This window comes from Pristiophorus japonicus, chromosome 13 (genome assembly GCF_044704955.1).
Source record: "Pristiophorus japonicus isolate sPriJap1 chromosome 13, sPriJap1.hap1, whole genome shotgun sequence".
In the NCBI taxonomy this organism is placed as follows: Eukaryota; Metazoa; Chordata; class Chondrichthyes; family Pristiophoridae; genus Pristiophorus; species Pristiophorus japonicus.
In genome coordinates this window covers 21,412,032-21,429,140 of record NC_091989.1, presented here as the reverse complement: position 1 = coordinate 21,429,140, position 17,109 = coordinate 21,412,032, and the positions used below count along the sequence as shown (strand labels likewise).

Sequence of the window (17,109 nt, the reverse complement as noted above, 5' to 3'; positions counted from 1 at the left end):
ATGTTCCTCTAGTGCCCCAACTTGCCCAGCCCAGTGTCCAATGTGAAAATGTCCCTCTAGTGCTCCGACTCTCCCAACCCAGTGTCCAATGTGAAGATGTCCCTCTAGTGCTCTGACTCTGCCAACCCAGTGCCCAATGATCTCTCCCCCCAACACCCCCGCCCCCCCCCCCCCCCACAATTATCTGATTCAACTACCTTACACAGTCGGTGATTCCAAATGTCCCATTCTTGGAGGAAATTCCTTTTTCTAAGATCCTGTTTTACATTTTATTTGTTCCTAATTTACATTTAATGTTGCATGGAAAGATCGTGCTGAGTGCGGTAACCAGTATTGAGAGATGAATAGATATTCTAGAGTTTAGCTGATTCACCTTTTGAAGGAAAGAGTAGAATTTTTTGCCAAACTTTTCCTCCGGACTGGGTTGAGTGCAGTCAATGCCGAAGAGGCGATGCAGAGCCCGTGGGAGGAAAGGGTTTAACCAGCTGGGCCACAGGCTTCAGAAGAGTATGTTTTTCCCCCATCGATGCGAGTTTAAAATGGGGAAACCTGCTTAATACTCATGGTAACACATTGTAATCTTGGCAAATGGAGGGAAATATTTTCGCCCAACTCGTGTTAACGTGGGATGTACAATGTAACGAATGTTGTGCAATTTAATAACTGTACTGAGTGACATTAAATAAACTGATTGGAATTCTGCCTTTCCCTTCAACACAGGGAGCTGAGGAGGTGGAGCAGACCCCGGTTGAGGTCCTGTATCAGGGAATGTTATACAACCTACCTCAGTATATGGTGAGTATGGGCTGCACACGCCCCCCCCCCCCCCCCCGTCCCATTAGTGCGGCTATACACAGCCCCCGCGTCCGTCCCCGCTACTCCCATTCTTTTGTTTTCCTCCTTTCCTACCCCCGCCCCCTGCTCATTGATGCAGGAGTCCAGTTGTACAGAGGCCAGCAGCCCCTCCCCTCCCTGAAGGTGCTGGTCATGCTCTGGTGCCTCAGCCAAAGGTGCCATTGTGGCTGTGATCAACACAGACTGGGGATCATATCTGGATCTGCCTTCAGTGTCCTGCTCCGTGCAACCTCACGTATTTCTGCTCCAATTCTTGTTTTGTCCATTTTCTCACCCCCCCCCACTTTTCCTGGAAAGAGGTCACTGGATCAGGAGCGGGAATCTGCTGAGTGTTCTCCCCTCTCCCCAGGCACAACCCCGAGACTAGACTGGGGATTGAACCTGGGACCTGCTGGGCCTACCTGTGGATCTTAGTTAGCTTCATGCTGTCTTTGTAGCATCCCCAAGGGCTCAGCTGGTAAATGATTAAATCTTACCATTTGTTTCCCTCCTTCTGCCCACCTCCAAATTCTTTAACTTGCTTCCCTTAGTGTTGACCCTGCCTGAAAAGCTGCAATTTTAATATTATTCTGAAAACCAGTATAGCACAGGGACAAAGTCATTTCCGCAATGAGGGTTATTCCTTCTTGGATGTCGGCCTTGGCTCAGTGGTAGCCTCTCGCCTTCAAGTCGGAAGGTTTTGGTTTCAAGCCTTACTCCAGAGACTTGAGCACAAACTCTAGGCTGACACTCCAGTGCAGTACTGAAGGAGCGCTGCACTGTCAGAGGTGCCTTCTTTCGGATGAGATGTCTGCCAATATTTATCTCTCAATTAACATAATTAAAACAGATATATTCAAAAGGGAATTAGATGTGGCCCTTACGGCTAAGGGGTCAAGGGGTATGGGGTACTGAAGTTGCATGATCAGTCATAATCATATTGAATGGTGATGCAGGCTCGAAGGGCCGAATGGCCTACTCCTGCACCTATTTTCTATGTTTCTATTATCTGGTCATTATCACGGGGGCAATGGTCACATCTCACCAGCTTCACAAGTGATGAATGAGACTGAAGTGCATTGAGTGTTGTGATATAGGAAAATGCAACCATGGCCCGATGTGGGAGCTTGCTGTGCGCAAATTGACTGTTGTGTTTCCTAACAGTGACTACACTTCAAAAGTGTTTGATTGGCTGTAAAGTGATTTGGAACGCCCTGAGGATGTGAAAGGCACTATATAAATGCAAATTCCTTCTTTCTCAGGTAACAGTTTTTGACAGCGTGGTGGGCTATTGTGTTTCTACAGATAGCACTGCTGAAGATCCAGCTGGCTGCTGCCCCCACATCCAAGACAAAGACCGACTCCATCAATATTCTGGCCGATGTCCTGCCTGAGGAGATGCCGTGAGTTGCTTGTTCAGATACTTTCCATGACTCCTTTTCCACAATTTGTGTGTGTGTGTGTGTGTGTGTGTGTGTGTATGTGTCCTGGTTTGGAACGTTACCCATAAAGTAACAGGTCTGTTTTATTTTCGATACATTTATTATCCTCACACCATTCCTTGAACAAAGGTCTGGATTTCGGGTGCTGTTCCCCCTCCACTTCCGGAGGCTCTTGCCCACATCAGGCCATGGTTCCATTTCCCTACACCACAACGCTCGGTGCACTTCAGTCTCATACATTACTTGTCAAACTCATGAGATGTGACCATCACCCCCATGATTAATCGCCATGTATGAGCCTAGACAAAGCTGCTGAACTCTTTTACCTGGAGGGGGAGAAAAGGAGAGACTTTGGCTGATATTATTTCCCCCCTGCCCTTCCGAGCCCTGGACACAACAGCCTACTGTCGCAAACCGGTTGTCACCTGGGCTGAGATTAGCTGGCTAAATGCAAACTGGGATCAAACCTGGGATCTTACTGACCATGTACCAGTACCACACTGGTGCCCTTCCCTGACCATATACCATTACCACACCGGGTGATGCTGTTGTGCATTGAACTATCTGCATCTTTTTAAGTTAGCTCATAGAGGAATTAATCATAATTGATCATTTAATATTTTAAAGTGATCAATTCTCTACTTTGTTACATTTTATGCAGCATCACAGTGCTACAAAGCATGAAGCTAGGGATTGACGTCAACAGGCACAAGGAGATCATTGTGAAAGCCATCTCAGCATTGATGCTTCTGCTACTCAAGCATCTCAAACTCAACCACATCTACCAGGTAAACCGCACCACAGAGACACGGAGCGAGAAGGCGGACGTGGGCTTCACTTCCCGAACTCTATGCGGCTCCTGATCTTGAGCCATGTCCAGTAACGATCAAGATGTCCTCTGGCCGCCTAATGGGGAAATCAAACTGGGTGCCTTGCGCCGCCTAGTGGCCAACCAAGGCGCACCGCCGGGAATCTGCGAGTTGATGCCTGTTTGCAATCTCGGCAGCTAAGGCACCGAGTCTGGATGGACTGAAAAATGGGGTTAACTTGGGGGAAATAGCCATAAAATAAAGATATACAAGACGGGATGAGTTGGGGAAGGATCAACAGTTATCACCTGTTCCCACAAGCATCTGTCCTGTTGCTGGTCAGTTGTATGGGGAAGTATTCACGAGTGTGTACTGCTATGACTCAAAAGAACCAAAGTACTCGGCCTGGAAAACTAATCCTGTTCCAAACACATAAAACAAAATAAATAGAACATGATTGTCACTGGGATAAAAGACATCTCACATTAATTGTGACTCACTCCAAATGTCTGTATGACATCCTCCAAACCCCTGGATTAGATTCTAGCCTGTAACTCACTCCTGGGTATCTGTTATTCTGTATATAAACCCTCCAAACCCCTGGATTAGATTCCAGCCTGTAACTCACAGGTATCTGTTATTCTATACATAAACTACTCAAGCCCCGGGATTAGATTCCAGCCTGTAACTCACTCCCAGGTCTCTGCCTTCATACGGCAGCCTGAACAACAACATTAAATGTCGAGCTGGCCATCCTCGCTACGCCATCAGGTGATGCGGAGTCAGTGGAAGCTATTCATCCAGGGAAGAACCTTGGTGAGTATTGGTGCTGGAGATGTTGTGTGGTATGGATAACCCTCCAGAGTCACACAGTGGGCCATCATTCTCCAATGTTCCCTGTAAGCTGCGCTTCTTTTACTGCGCAGTCCCATTAAATTTCTGCACACGTGCGATATTTACAATGTAAAATCCAGTGAGCGGCCTACGCAGAACCTTTTAGATTACTGAGCACCTTAACGAGAACATAGTCCCCCACCTTCCATTTATGTAGCACCTAAATGAAGCTCCGATGCAGATCGCAGTGACCCGTGTTTTACATGGCGGGGTCCGGGTCCGGGGGTTGATCCGCAGGCTCCATGATCAGGTCCTGGTTCTTGACCCCACCAGGAGGGGCGAGGTCGGGGCGAAGGAGCGGCGAGGGATCACAGAGCGATGTGATCGGGGCCCAGGAGAGGCGTGAGTTCGGGGCCCAGAAGAGCCGAGGGCCCAGGGGCAGCACGGGCCAACCCACACTGCGATATGTGTGTGCACTAGGTCCGTGCAGCAGAGCTGGTCTCCCGTCATCTTGGTTAATCCTTGCCACTGGACCAAGACTTAGCTCTGTCAAGCCCGTGTGGTGGCTGGTGTGCAACGGCCACCACACGTTAAAAAAATCCACGCACAGGCATCTTCCACCCTTCAATATGCAGTTCGGGACCTGGAATATTAGGTCCTTCATTGAAACACCTGTGAACTCATCCCTTTTTGGTGTGGAAGCAAGTCATCCTCGATACGAGGGACTGCCTATGATGATGGTCACAGGTGTACCAACAAGGTCTCAACTCGTGTCGCTCCTCAGAACATCATGTATTCCTCGAAGAGCACCACACGTTTTCGGAGTGACATCCTTTCCAGACACTTGCACATAACACACTGCTGGTGATTTATACCCCCCCACTCCCCTTCTGAAAAATAACAACCTCTCCACTTGTGTCTCCTGGTATCTACCTCGTGAAAAATGTATCCATCCTCTCCACTCGTCTTTAAAATTTCAAACAAAAACAAACCATATTGGAAAGCGCTCGGCAGCACCGGTGGAGAGCGAGAAACATTTTGGCTCGATGACCTTTCATCAGAGCTGGGAGATGTTCAGGTTTTAAGCAAGTGCAGAGCCAAGGAAAAGGCATGGTGGGGGGAGGGGAGGAAGTAACAAAGATGAAGGTCTGTGATAGGATGGAGAGCAGGAATAATTAAATGACGAAAGGGGCCAAGTAATGAAACAAAAGACTGGTCCAGAGGAGGTGTAAATATTACAGCAGAGGGGGAGCCAAGCATGGGAATCCTGGCAAGCTGGAGAAGGCTCCAGTGGCTCGGGGATGGGATGGAGGTTTTAAAGTTTGAAGTGGGTAAAGACCGGTGAAGGAGATGAGCCTTTCTGTGTCAGCTGTGGCTCAGTGGGCAGCACCCTCGCCTCGGAGTCAGAAGGTTCAAGTCCCGCTCCAGGGACTTGAGCACAAAAAATCTAAGCTGACACTCCAGTGTAGTGCTGAGGAAGTGCTGCACTGTCAGAGGTGCTGTCTTTCGGATGAGACGTTCAACCGAGGCCTCATCTGCTCTCTCAAGGTGGACGTAAAAAATCCCATGGCACTGTCAAAGAAGAGCAGGGGAGTTATCCCGGTGTCCTGGCCAATATTTATCCCTCAATCAACATAATACAAGAACAGATTATCTGGCGCTTATCACATTGCTGTTTGTGGGCGCCTGCTTGTATGCAAATTGGCTGCCGTGTTCCCCACATTACAACAGTGACTACACTCCAAAAGTACTTAATTGGCTGTAAAGTGCTTTGAGACGTTCGGTGGTCGTGAAAGGCGCTATATAAATCCAAGTCTTTTTCTTTCTCCTCTTTGCCTTTCTTCTAGTTTGAATATGTTTCCCAGCACTTGGTATTTGCCAACTGTATCCCACTCATCCTGAAGTTCTTCAATCAGAATATCATGTCTTACATCACTGCCAAGAACAGGTAAGAAGGGTGAACTCTGAAATCATATTGTGTAAATACCAACCCAGTCTGTGGACAGGGCATCAACTAACCATGTCCCTCTGGGTCACTATCCAGCAACCGCTGCTGGAAAGTCCATGTGTGTGGGCATTGGACGGGGGTGGGTGTTGTCTCGGCTGGGCTCAGCTGTGATGCTTCCCATGGTCGAATAATTTGCTGGCACTCATTGCTCAGTCTTTTCACCCGAGGGATGGTGGTGCCATTGCTGGGGTGCCAGAGAGTGTAAGTGCCTGTGGAACAGACGTTCAGAAGGGGAGGAAAATATGTGCTTGGAACTCTAACCTCTGTCTGACCTGTGCTCCTTCCCACTCACTTGTTTCTGGGGGGGGGGGGGGTTGGGGAGGGGGGTTATAAACAATATTCTTCTCCAACTCCTTCTCCTGAGCCAACCCAGGCTGGCATTCAGTTCTAATGGCGCCAATCATTCTCCGTAACCTCACCTAAGTCACCATTGTGAGCCTGGACAGAGTTATTGGCAGGCTATGTCATCATGGGAGAGGAGAGGAGAGGAGAGGAGGTCATCACAATCAAGCCGACATCTATCCTTGACCAACTTTCACTGTCTAGCATGAATACCACTTGCTGGATATGGATCAGAGGCTGGAATGGTGGTTGGGTTTCCTCCCTCCCTGGCTTAGGCTGGCGAGGTCCATTGTCGCTCCCTGACTGAGGTTATTTCGCGCAGATTGAAGATTAAATCTGGGACCTCGCTGAACTGAGGGGATCAAATACTCACTAATTGTGACAGAGTTTTTAAGCGAACACTTTTAAAGCTAATGCTGTTTTTTTAAAACCATATAGGATCCTGGGCTTTATAAATAAATGCATAGGGTACTAAAGCAAGGAGGTTATGCTAAACCTTTATGGAAACATAGAAACATAGAAAATAGGTGCAGGTGTAGGCCATTCGGCCCTTCGAGCCTGCACCACCATTCAATATGATCATGGCTGGTCATTTTTGCAACTTTAGTACCCCATTCCTGCTTTCTCTCCATACCCCTTGATCCCTTTAGCCGTATGGAATACTGGTTAAACCTCTGCTGGAGTATTGTGTCCAATTCCAGGCACCACACTTTAGAAAGGATCTAGAGGCCTTGGAGAGGAGATTTACTAGAATGGTACCAAGGATGAGAGATTTCAGTTATGTGGCAAGACCTAGAGAAGCTAGGATTGTTCTCCTTGGAGCAGAGAAGGTTACGGGGAAATTTAAGAGATGTGTACAAAATCATGAAGGGTTTTGATATAAAGTAAATATGAAGAAATTGTTTCCAGTGGCAGAAGGGTCAGTAACCAGAGGACACAGATTTAAGGTGATTGGCAAAAGAACCAGAGATGAGGTCAGGAGAGATTTTTAACGCAATGAGACGTTATGGTCTGGAATGCACTGATTGAAAGGGCGGAGGAAGCAAATTCAATAACAGCTTTCAAAAGGGAATTGGACAGATACTTAAAAAGGAAAAATATGCAGGCCTATGAGGAAAGAGCAGGGGAGTGGGACTAATTGGATTGCTCTTTGAGAGCTGGCGCAGACACAGTGGGCCGAATGATTCTATGTGTTATTTGGAGGAAGCACAGAATAGTGTTGGAGGAAGCCCTGGACACTAAATACTGGCCCTGTATATAACTGGGATATCAGAGGATGGGTGAGTGGAGGGAAGACCAACCCTCGGACCAGTTCTGCAGACAGCAATCCTGCATGAGGCCATGCGTATTGCCAAGGCTGGCTGCACATTCTGCTGTGTGTGTGTTTCTCAGCAGTGGTTTCACCCAAGACTCCTATGAAGTGCGAATTACTGCAGTTTCTGTTTGACCTTTTAGTGCTCTCGGTTTCTCCCCTGCACTGTACTGGGTGTGACCGACCGATGGGTGAGATCACTGGGGTCATTTAATGAGCAGTCCAGCAGCTTGCTCCGAGAACTTCGCGATAATTGTGTGTGTTCTGTTTCCTTGTGTGTGCAGTATTAGTGTCCTGGATTACCCTCACTGCGTGATCCACGAGCTGCCGGAACTCACCACAGAGGCTCTGGTAAGTACAGAGAAGGTTAAAAACCAGCATCTGTCCTGTTGTACTGCACCATACGGAGCAACAAGGTCCCAGGTCCAGCCTCTGACTGAGCAAGGATGATGGAGGACTACTGACTGGCTTCCCACTCCTGGGCTGGGAAGGGATAACTTAGCCACTCCTGATTCCTGCTGTGAAGGGTAGGTGTATTGAAAAGAAAAGAAATAAAGACTTGCATTTATTTAAGAACATAAGAATTAGGAGCAGGAGTCGGCCATTCGGCCCCTCGAACCTGCTCCGCCATTTAATATCGTGGCTGATTTTCTACCTCAACTCCACTTTCCTGCACTATCCCCATATCCCTTGATTCCCTTAATATCCAAAAATCTATTGATCTCTGTCTTGAATATACTCAACAACTGAGCATCCACAGCCCTCTGGGGTAGAGAATTCCAAAGATTCACAACCCTCTGAGTAAAGAAATGTCTCCTCATCTCAGTCCTAAATGGCCGACCCCATATTCTGAGACTTTGACCTCTGGAGAAGCATCCTCCCTGCATCTACCCTGTCAAGCCCTTTAAGAATATTGTAAGTTCCAATGAGATCACCTCCCATTCTTTTAACCTCTTCCGAATATAGGTCTAGTCTCCTCAACCTGTCCTCAGGACAATACCCCTCACCCCCAATCCCAGGAAACAGTTAAATGGCGCTTTTCATGACCACCAGACATCCCAAATTGTTTTACAGCCAATTAGGCAATTTTGAAGTGTAGTCACTGTTGTAATGTAGGAAACACAGCAGCCAATTTGTGCACAGCAAGCTCCCACAAACAGCAACATGAAAATGACCAGATAATCTGTTTTAGTTTGCTGATTGAGGGATTGGCCAGGACACTGGGGATAACTCCCCTGCTCTTCCTCGGAATAGTGCCACGGGATATTTTACGTCCATCAGAGAGAGCAGACGGGGCCTCAGTTTAATATCTCATCTAAAAGACGGTACCTGCAACAGTGCAGCACTCGCTCAGCGCTGCACTGGAGTGTCAGCCTGGATTTTTGTGCTCAAGTCTCTGGAATGGGACTTGAACCCATAACTTTCTGACTCAGGCTAGAGTGTTACCCACTGAGGCACAGCTGACACTGAGTGAGGATGGGATGGGCTCCCTTGTGTGACTAGAACTGTCAGTGCCTATAGATCTGGAGCCCAGCACCTTCAGGGTGGGAGGAGAAAGGCATGGCAGAATTGATCAGCACGCAAAGTTCCAGCATTAATCATTGTACCACAGTCAGCTTGGCTCAGTTGGGAGCACTCTTACCTCTGAGTCGGAAGGTCACGAGTTCAAGCCCCACTTCCTCTCAGTGCAGTGCTGAAGGAGTGCTGCATTGTTACAGGGGTTGGCTTTCGGTTGAGACGTTGAACAGTTTGCCTCGGCGGGCGGGTGCAAAAGATCCAGTGATGCATTTTGAAGAAAAGCAGGGAGTTCTCCCAGTGACGACACTCTTCGCCGAATAAGCCCCAGCAGAAACATGTCTTTTATCTTGTTTGCTCTGTGGCACATACATCTTGGAGACGTAGAAGAGAGCAGTCTGGGGTAACCAGTAAAGTCACTCAGTAGAGGGAGCTGGATGGCCCATTGGTTCAGTCGTTCCTCTGGGCTCTGCGTTCCAATTCAACCCATTCTCTCAGGATGCCCGTGTCCTCCCTTGAAATGTGGGATGGTGCGGAGTGCAAATGAATTAGTCATTTCCTAGTGGGCACAAGTCCAACTTAAGGATGACTGAAATTCAACAGTAAATGGCGGATTTCCCAGAGAGGCTCAAAGAGTGATGTTCAGAAAACGTACGAATTGAGATCCATGGTTGGGTCAGAAAAGAGGAGCTTTACTCTGTATTTAATCTGTGCAGCAGTGCTCAAACCTGTCACTAGACAGTGGAGGGGCGGGGGGATGGGAAAATGTAGGAAATGTTCCCTTCTACACCATTATTATTCCTCCTTTCCCCAAAAAACAAACCATGGAAACAGTGGTCAGGGATTCTCGGGCATGCTCTGTGTGAGGTGATGTGACATTGTAGCGTGCCTGTATTCTAACTCGCACCAAGTCCCGTTCATCCATCACCCCTGTGCTCACTCACCTATATGGGCTCCTTGTCTGGCAATGCCTTGAATTTAAAATTCTCATCTGCAAGTTCAAATCCCTCCAAGGCCTTGCCTCCTCCCTATCTTTCTAACCTCCGACAACCCTGCGAAATCTCTGCGCTCCTCCAATTCTAGCCTCTTGTGCATCCCCCAGTTCCCCTGCCGTCAACTGCCGAGGCCCTAAGATCTGAAATTACCCCCGCCCCCAGTAAACCTCTCCGCCGCTCTCCTACTTTGACACTCCTTTAAAACCTACCAAGCTTTGAGTCACCTCCCTTGTCTCTGTGTCAATTCTTGTCTGATAAAGGTCCTGGGGAGGGTTTACTATATTCTATAAATGCAAGTTGTTGCTGTTCTATCTCTGTAATCTCCTCCAGTCCCACAACCCCTCGAGATGTCTGCGCTCCTCTAATTCTGCCCTCTTGAGCATCCCTGATTATAATCGCTCCACCATTGGTGGCCGTGCCTTCTGTTGCCTCGGCCCCAAGATCTGGAACTCCCTGCCTAAACCTCTCTACCTCTCTTGCCTCCTTCAAGACGCTCCTTAAAACATACCTCTTTAACCAAGCTTTTGGTCACCTGTGTTAATTTCTACTTGTACGGTTCAGTGTCAAATGTTTATCTCATATTACTCCTGTGAAGCGCCTTGGGACATTTCACTACGTTAAAGGCGCTATATAAGTACAAGTTGTTGTTTGTTCTGCCGCTAGGAAGCCGGAGACAACAACCAGTTCTGCTGGAGGAACCTCTTCTCGTGCATCAACTTGCTGCGTATCTTAAATAAGCTCACCAAATGGAAACACTCCCGCACCATGGTGAGACTAAAGCTTGATTCCTTTTGTGGATTTATTGGTTACATCATGAGCATCATTTAGGATTCCAGTAACTGGCGGCACATCGACAATAAAACACGAGCTTAATCGGTATATCACAGCCAAGTGCCCCGCCCCCTCGCCTTGCCCCCTCCCCGACGATGCCCCCCTCCCCTGACAACCCTCCCCCGATGACAGCCCCCCTCCCCCGATGACATCCTCCCGGCCCTGCATCCTCACCTCACCCCATGCCATAGAGGAATACTGGGTCAAAGAGCCCGGCCTTTATTCCTGTGACGGCCCCTCTTCAGAAGATGGCTGAAATGGATGCAGATGGTCCATTTTGTAGCCCAGTGACTTGCGGGATAATAAACCACTCGTGCCACTGCCAGCCTGTCGCAGGCTCACCACCTAATCTCACGCTCACCGTCACGCAGGCGTTGGCTTTGTGTTCCCCTTAACCCCAGAAGTAGCTCAGCTGCTGGGCTGGTGCAGCGAAGCCCAGGGGACTATAAATGAGAAAACACCTTCGCACAAGACCCAAAAATATCCTTTATCAAACTCTGTGATTATGGATGACAATGAACCTGTTGATTTTTTTTTGAGCAGGAAATATTCATCGACTTGCCCTTTGATTATGTCTTCCGGTTTGTCTCTAGATGCTTGTGGTTTTCAAGTCGGCGCCAATTTTAAAACGGGTCTTGAGGGCAAAGCAGGCGATGATGCAGCTGTATGCGCTCAAACTGCTGAAAATTCAGACCAAGTATCTGGGGCGCCAGTGGAGGAAGAGCAACATGAAGACCATGTCTGCCATCTACCACAAAGTGCGACACCGCCTCAATGATGACTGGGCGTACGGCAACGGTATGGGAAAACCAGCCCCGCATGTGGACATTAGCCTGGTTTGGCAGTGCTCACCCTGCACTGGACATTAGGGTTCCAGGCAGGGGCACTCACTGTTGTAATCTTGGAAACGCGGCAGTCAATTTACGCACAGCGAGCTCCCACAAACCGCAATGACCAGATCATCTGTTTTAGTTGGTTGAGGGATAAATATTGGCCAGGGCACCGGGGATAACTCCCCTGCTCTTCTTCCAATAGTAGTTGTGGGATATTTAATGTCCCTCTGAGTGTGCAGACGGGGCCTCGGTTAAACGTCTCATCCATAAGACGATACCTTTCGGCAGTGCAGGACTTCTTCACTCGGAGTGTCTGTTTAGATTATGTGCTCTAGACTCTGGAGTGGGACTTGAGCCCACGACCTTCTGACTCCGAGCTGAGAGTGCTGCTAACTGAGCCAGAGCTGACAGCCAAGCCAAGGGTGCAGAAATCATCTTGTATTTCCTCCCTCGCCTGTACTTGTCACTTGTGCAGTCAGCCTGCCTGAAATCAGAATATGGGAGAGAAAAAGAATTATTCCCCTGGTGACCCTCCCTCCTTCCTGCCCCTCCTTCCCCACCCACCCTGCCCACACCCCTCTCTTTCTCCACCCCCCCCCCCCCCCTTTCAGGACCATGGTCTGTCTCCACTCTTGTCAGTTAGAATTTACAGCACAGAAACAGGCCATTCGGCTGATCTGGTCTATGCCGGTGTTTATGCTCCACACAAGCTTTATCTAACCCTATCAGCGTATCCGTCTATTTATTTCTCCCTCGTGTATCTATCTACCTTCCCCTTAAATACATCTATGCTTTTCGCCTCAACCACTCCCTTGTGGTAGCACGTTCCACATTCTCTGGGGAAAGAAGTTTCTCCTGAATTCCTTATTGGATTTATTTATGGCAAACATCTTCTCCACGTCTGCCCGATCAAACCTTTGTAAAGACCTCTGTCAGGTCACGCGTTAGTCTTCTCGTTTCGAGTTTTGGCACGGTCCTTGTAAAGCTGGGATCTTGAGTAGTTTCGAAACCCAGTGGGTTCTGACGTCTGTGTCCATCTTCCTGCAGATATCGATGCTCGGCCCTGGGACTTCCAGGCAGAAGAGTGCGCGCTGAGAGTCAACATCGAGACGTTCAACAGCCGGCGCTACGGCCTGTACCGCAGTGACCTGGAGTTTGCCCCGGTAGACAACTGCCTCCAGAGCGTCCTGGGCCATCACCTCCCGCTGCCCGAGGATTTCCGCTACAGCTATGAGCTTTGGTTGGAGAGGGAGGTTTTTGCTCAGCCTATCCGCTGGGAGGATCTTCTACAGCCCCTGGCCTAATGAGGACAGCTCGCCTCTCGAGCTGGTGCTTCTATAATGGCCTGTCTTCCAAAGACTTCTCTCAATGAAAAACACGTCTCCACACTTGATTCGGTGTTTCATTTTTAACTTTATTTCCTGGCGGTTGTGTGACACTTTTTTTTAAAACCCCCTTCCTCCAGCGGCCTGGCCCGACTGAGTGTGCGCCCACATCTTGTTCTCCAGTCCGTCACTTACAGCCAACTGAACCAGGAGGCAGGGGGCCATCCAGAGGGGACCCTCCTCCGCAGCTTCCAATCCCGTCCACTCGACACAACGGATCTGTGACCCTAAGCATCAGTGAGCTTGGTGCCCTATGTGTCCACTGTTGGAGACTTGAGCAATGCAGTTTATACACCTGGCTTGGCAGCAGGGAGGAGGCTGGGCTCACTGTGTCCGACTGTACCTAAAACACTGCAGTAAAATCCTCCCCTCGGAATTGTTCCTGCCAATCCGCATTCAAAGTGATGCATTCTTGTCTCATCGAGGGACATGCTGCTGCTTATATTAAAACTGTGGATACCCCACTCGCCAGTGTTGGTCATGATGACTCGGAGGATACAGTAGCAATTTGGGAGAGTTTTGTGCACGGTGCCAAAGTTTTTTTTAATCGGTGTTGATGGCCTCCTGTGAAAAGTGACTTTTTGAGTGCTGCAAATGCATTTAAAGTGTGCAGCAAGTTGTGGGCCAGGCTGATCTCCAGTGGCATTGCTCACGTGTAGGGTCTGCAACACAATTGTCCAGTCTGGCGGCTAAGGTGGTTCTGTGTGCCAGTTGATACACAGAGGGCAGTCGGTGCCTCAGTTTAACCTCTCATCTGAAAGACGGCACCGCTAACATTGCAGCATTCCCTCAGTATTGCACTGAGGGTGTCAGTTTGCTCAAGTCTCTGGAGTGGGACTTGAACCCAAGATCTTTTGACTCAGATGCGAGAGTATTGCCCACTGAGCCCACTGTGTCAGCCAATGAGTTGGCAGTGCAGCAGGCACTCGCGGCAAGCAGTCTACTTCACAGCAAACAAAATGTATTTACTCAGCAAACAGAGTCTGTTTAAACAGCGCACTACGACAGTCTACAGAGTCTATTTAAAGAGTGTCAACAAACTCGCGGAAACAAAACTCATGACTAAAACTGCAGAAACTCCTCCCGATAGAAGCAGGATGATTTCTCCAGCAAAATGCAGTGGGTGGAGGATAGTTATGCGCGTAAAATCCATCTCCGTCACTTATAACAGTGCGGTCTCCAAGCCTGATTGACAGGGGAATGACCCAATCATCTCCATTCTGGCCGGGAATAGTGGTATTTATATCTGCAACCCAAAGATTGATAAACAGCAGAGCATCATTTGGCACAGAAGGAGACCATTCGACCCATTGTGCCTGTGCCGGCTCTTTGAAAGAACTATCCAATTAGTCCCACTCCCCTGCTCTTTCCCAATAGCCCTGTACACGTTTCCTTTTCAAGTATTTATCCAATTCCCTTTTAAGTTGCTATTGAATTTGCTTCCATCACCCTATCAGGCCATGCATTCTAGACCACAACTGGCCCCGTTTAAAATAAAAACTTAAGTTTACTGTTTTTTGCTGTTTATCTAAAATCTGTGTCCTTTGGTTACCGACCCTCCTGCCAGTGGAAACAGGTTCTCCTCATTTACTCTATCAAAACCGATCATGATTTTGAATGTCTCTATTAAATCTCCCCTTAATCTCTGCTGCAAGGAGAACAATCCCAGTTTATCTTGTTTCTCCACATATGTGAAGTTCTTCTTTGCTGGTACCATTTGAGTAAATCTCCTCTGGACCCTCATTAAGGCCTTGAAATCCTTTCTAGAGTCATCATTGTAAAGTCCTTACGCAATGGCACAAAACCCACACGAGGCACATTCTATGGACAAGGTCACTCTATGACCTGAACCTTTATTCACAGGACTAAGAAGTGATGACCCTGTGTGGGACCTCCTTTTATATACCTGGATGACCAGGAAACGAGTGTCTCCCACAAGTTCACCTCCTGTGGTCAAGGTGTGCATTGCTGAAGTATATACAGTATTACAGTGGTATTACATAGAGGTTACATACATGACATCACCTCCCCCCCCAAAAGTCTTATTGGGATCATAGGTTAAGTCTTTCAGGTGGTCTACGCTCTCTCGTGGAGCGCCGCAGTTGGGGCTCTGGTTGTTGAGCCTTGGCGTGAGTGTCTGTCACCTGTGGTGATTCCGGGCTGACCGCCGGGACTGTGCATGCTGCTGAATGTTCTTGTTGCTCGTTCACTGGCGGCGGTGTGAGCACCATCTCATGATCTTCCTCGGGTTCCTCAGTGTCTATGCTGAACCTTTTTTTTTTTACTTGGTCCAGATGCTTACGGCATATCTGCCCATTGTTAAGCTTAACCACGATGACCCTGTTCCCCTCTTTGTCTATTACAGTACCTTCAAGCCATTTGGGCTCCATGGCGTAATTGAGGACAAATACGGGGTCATTTATTTCTATACATCTCCCCCTTGAATTTCGGTCATGGTACTTGTTTTGGGACTGGCGCTTGCCCTCAACTATGTCAGTCAGGACTGGATGAATGAGGGACAACCGAGTTTTGAGTGTTCGTTTCATAAGTAGCTCAGCGGGCGGGACCCCCGTGAGCGAGTGCGGTCGGGATCTATAGGTCAGCAGGAGGCGCGATAGGCGGCATTGAAGGGAGGGCCCTTGAATCCTGAGCATACCTTGCTTAATGATTTGGACAGCACGTTCCACCTGGCCATTGGAGGCTGGCTTGAACGGTGCTGTCCTGACATGGTTGATGCCATTGCCCGACATGAACTCCCAGAATTTGTAGCTCATGAAACATGGGCCATTATCGCTAACAAGGATGTCCGGCAAGCCGTGGGTTGCAAAGACCGCACATTGACTCTCCACCGTGTTGGATGTCGTGCACAAATTCAAAATGACGCACTCGATCCAATTTGAGTACGCATCTACCACAATGAGAAACATTTTTCCCATGAATGGGCCCGCGTAGTCTACATGAATACGTGACTGTGGGCCAGGGCCACGGGCTGAGCGGGGCCTCCCTGGGAGCATTACCGAGCTGGGCACACGTCGTGCACCTGCGAACACAGTGTTCCAGGTCTGAATCAATTCCCGGCCACCAAACATGTGACCGGGCAATGGCCTTCATCACAACGATGCCTGGATGCTCACTGGATGCCTCCCTGCCCCTCTGGGGCATGACTACCCGGCTGCCCCATAGTAGGCAGTCAGCTTGGATGGAGAGCTCATCTATCCGCCTGTGAAACGGTCTGACCTCCTCAGGGCATGCTCCGTGTGCGGGCGCCCAATCCCCAGTCAGGACACATTTCTTAATCAGCGATAGGAAGGGATCTCTGCTTGTCCAGATTTTGATCTGGCGGGCTGTGATAGGGGAGCCTGCGCTGTCAAAGGCATCAACGGCCATGACCATCTCAGCGCTTTGCTCCGCTGCCCCCTCAGTGGTGGCCAGTGAAAGCCTGCTGAGCGCGTCAGCGCAATTTTTTATGCCAGGCCAGTGCCAGATGGAGTAGTCATAAGCAGCCAGCGTGAGAGTCCATCGCTGTATGCGGGCTGACACGTTGGCATTGACAGCCTTGTTGTCTGACAACAGGGATGTTAACGGCTTGTGGTCCGTTTCTAATTTGAACCTCCTGCCAAAAAGGTACTGATGCATTTTTTTTTACACCATAGACACACGCGAGTGCCTCCTTCTCAACCATCCCATATCCCCGTTCTGCTTGAGAGCGCAACCAGGAAGCATAAGCCACAGGTTGTAGTTGGCCCTCAGCATTACTCTGCTGCAACACGCACCCAACCCCATAGGACGATGCATCACATGTCAGAACCAATTTCTTACAGGGGTCGTATCGGGTCAATAACTTATTTAAACAAAGTAGGTTCCGCGCCCAATTGAAAGCCCGTTCTTGACAGTCTCCCCAAAACCAATCACAACCCTTACGCAGGAGCACGTGAAGCAGCTCCAACAACGAATGTTTCCGAAATAGTT

At 48.9% G+C, this 17,109-nt stretch overlaps 1 protein-coding gene across 4 annotated transcripts in view; it reads left to right on the top strand.

The window, feature by feature from the left end:
- Positions 1 to 13,604, top strand: part of strip2 (striatin interacting protein 2) — a 99,162-nt gene extending 85,558 nt beyond the window's left edge. For all 4 annotated transcript variants that reach the window (XM_070897222.1, XM_070897223.1, XM_070897220.1 and 1 more), the window contains 8 exons: positions 721 to 795; positions 2,140 to 2,237; positions 2,938 to 3,064; positions 5,767 to 5,867; positions 7,866 to 7,932; positions 10,755 to 10,859; positions 11,516 to 11,720; positions 12,803 to 13,604. In XM_070897222.1, coding sequence (XP_070753323.1) covers positions 721 to 795; positions 2,140 to 2,237; positions 2,938 to 3,064; positions 5,767 to 5,867; positions 7,866 to 7,932; positions 10,755 to 10,859; positions 11,516 to 11,720; positions 12,803 to 13,059 — 1,035 coding nt within the window. In that variant the 3' untranslated portion in view covers positions 13,060 to 13,604. The remainder of the gene's footprint in view (positions 1 to 720; positions 796 to 2,139; positions 2,238 to 2,937; positions 3,065 to 5,766; positions 5,868 to 7,865; positions 7,933 to 10,754; positions 10,860 to 11,515; positions 11,721 to 12,802) is intronic.
- The last annotated feature ends 3,505 nt before the right edge of the window (positions 13,605 to 17,109 follow it).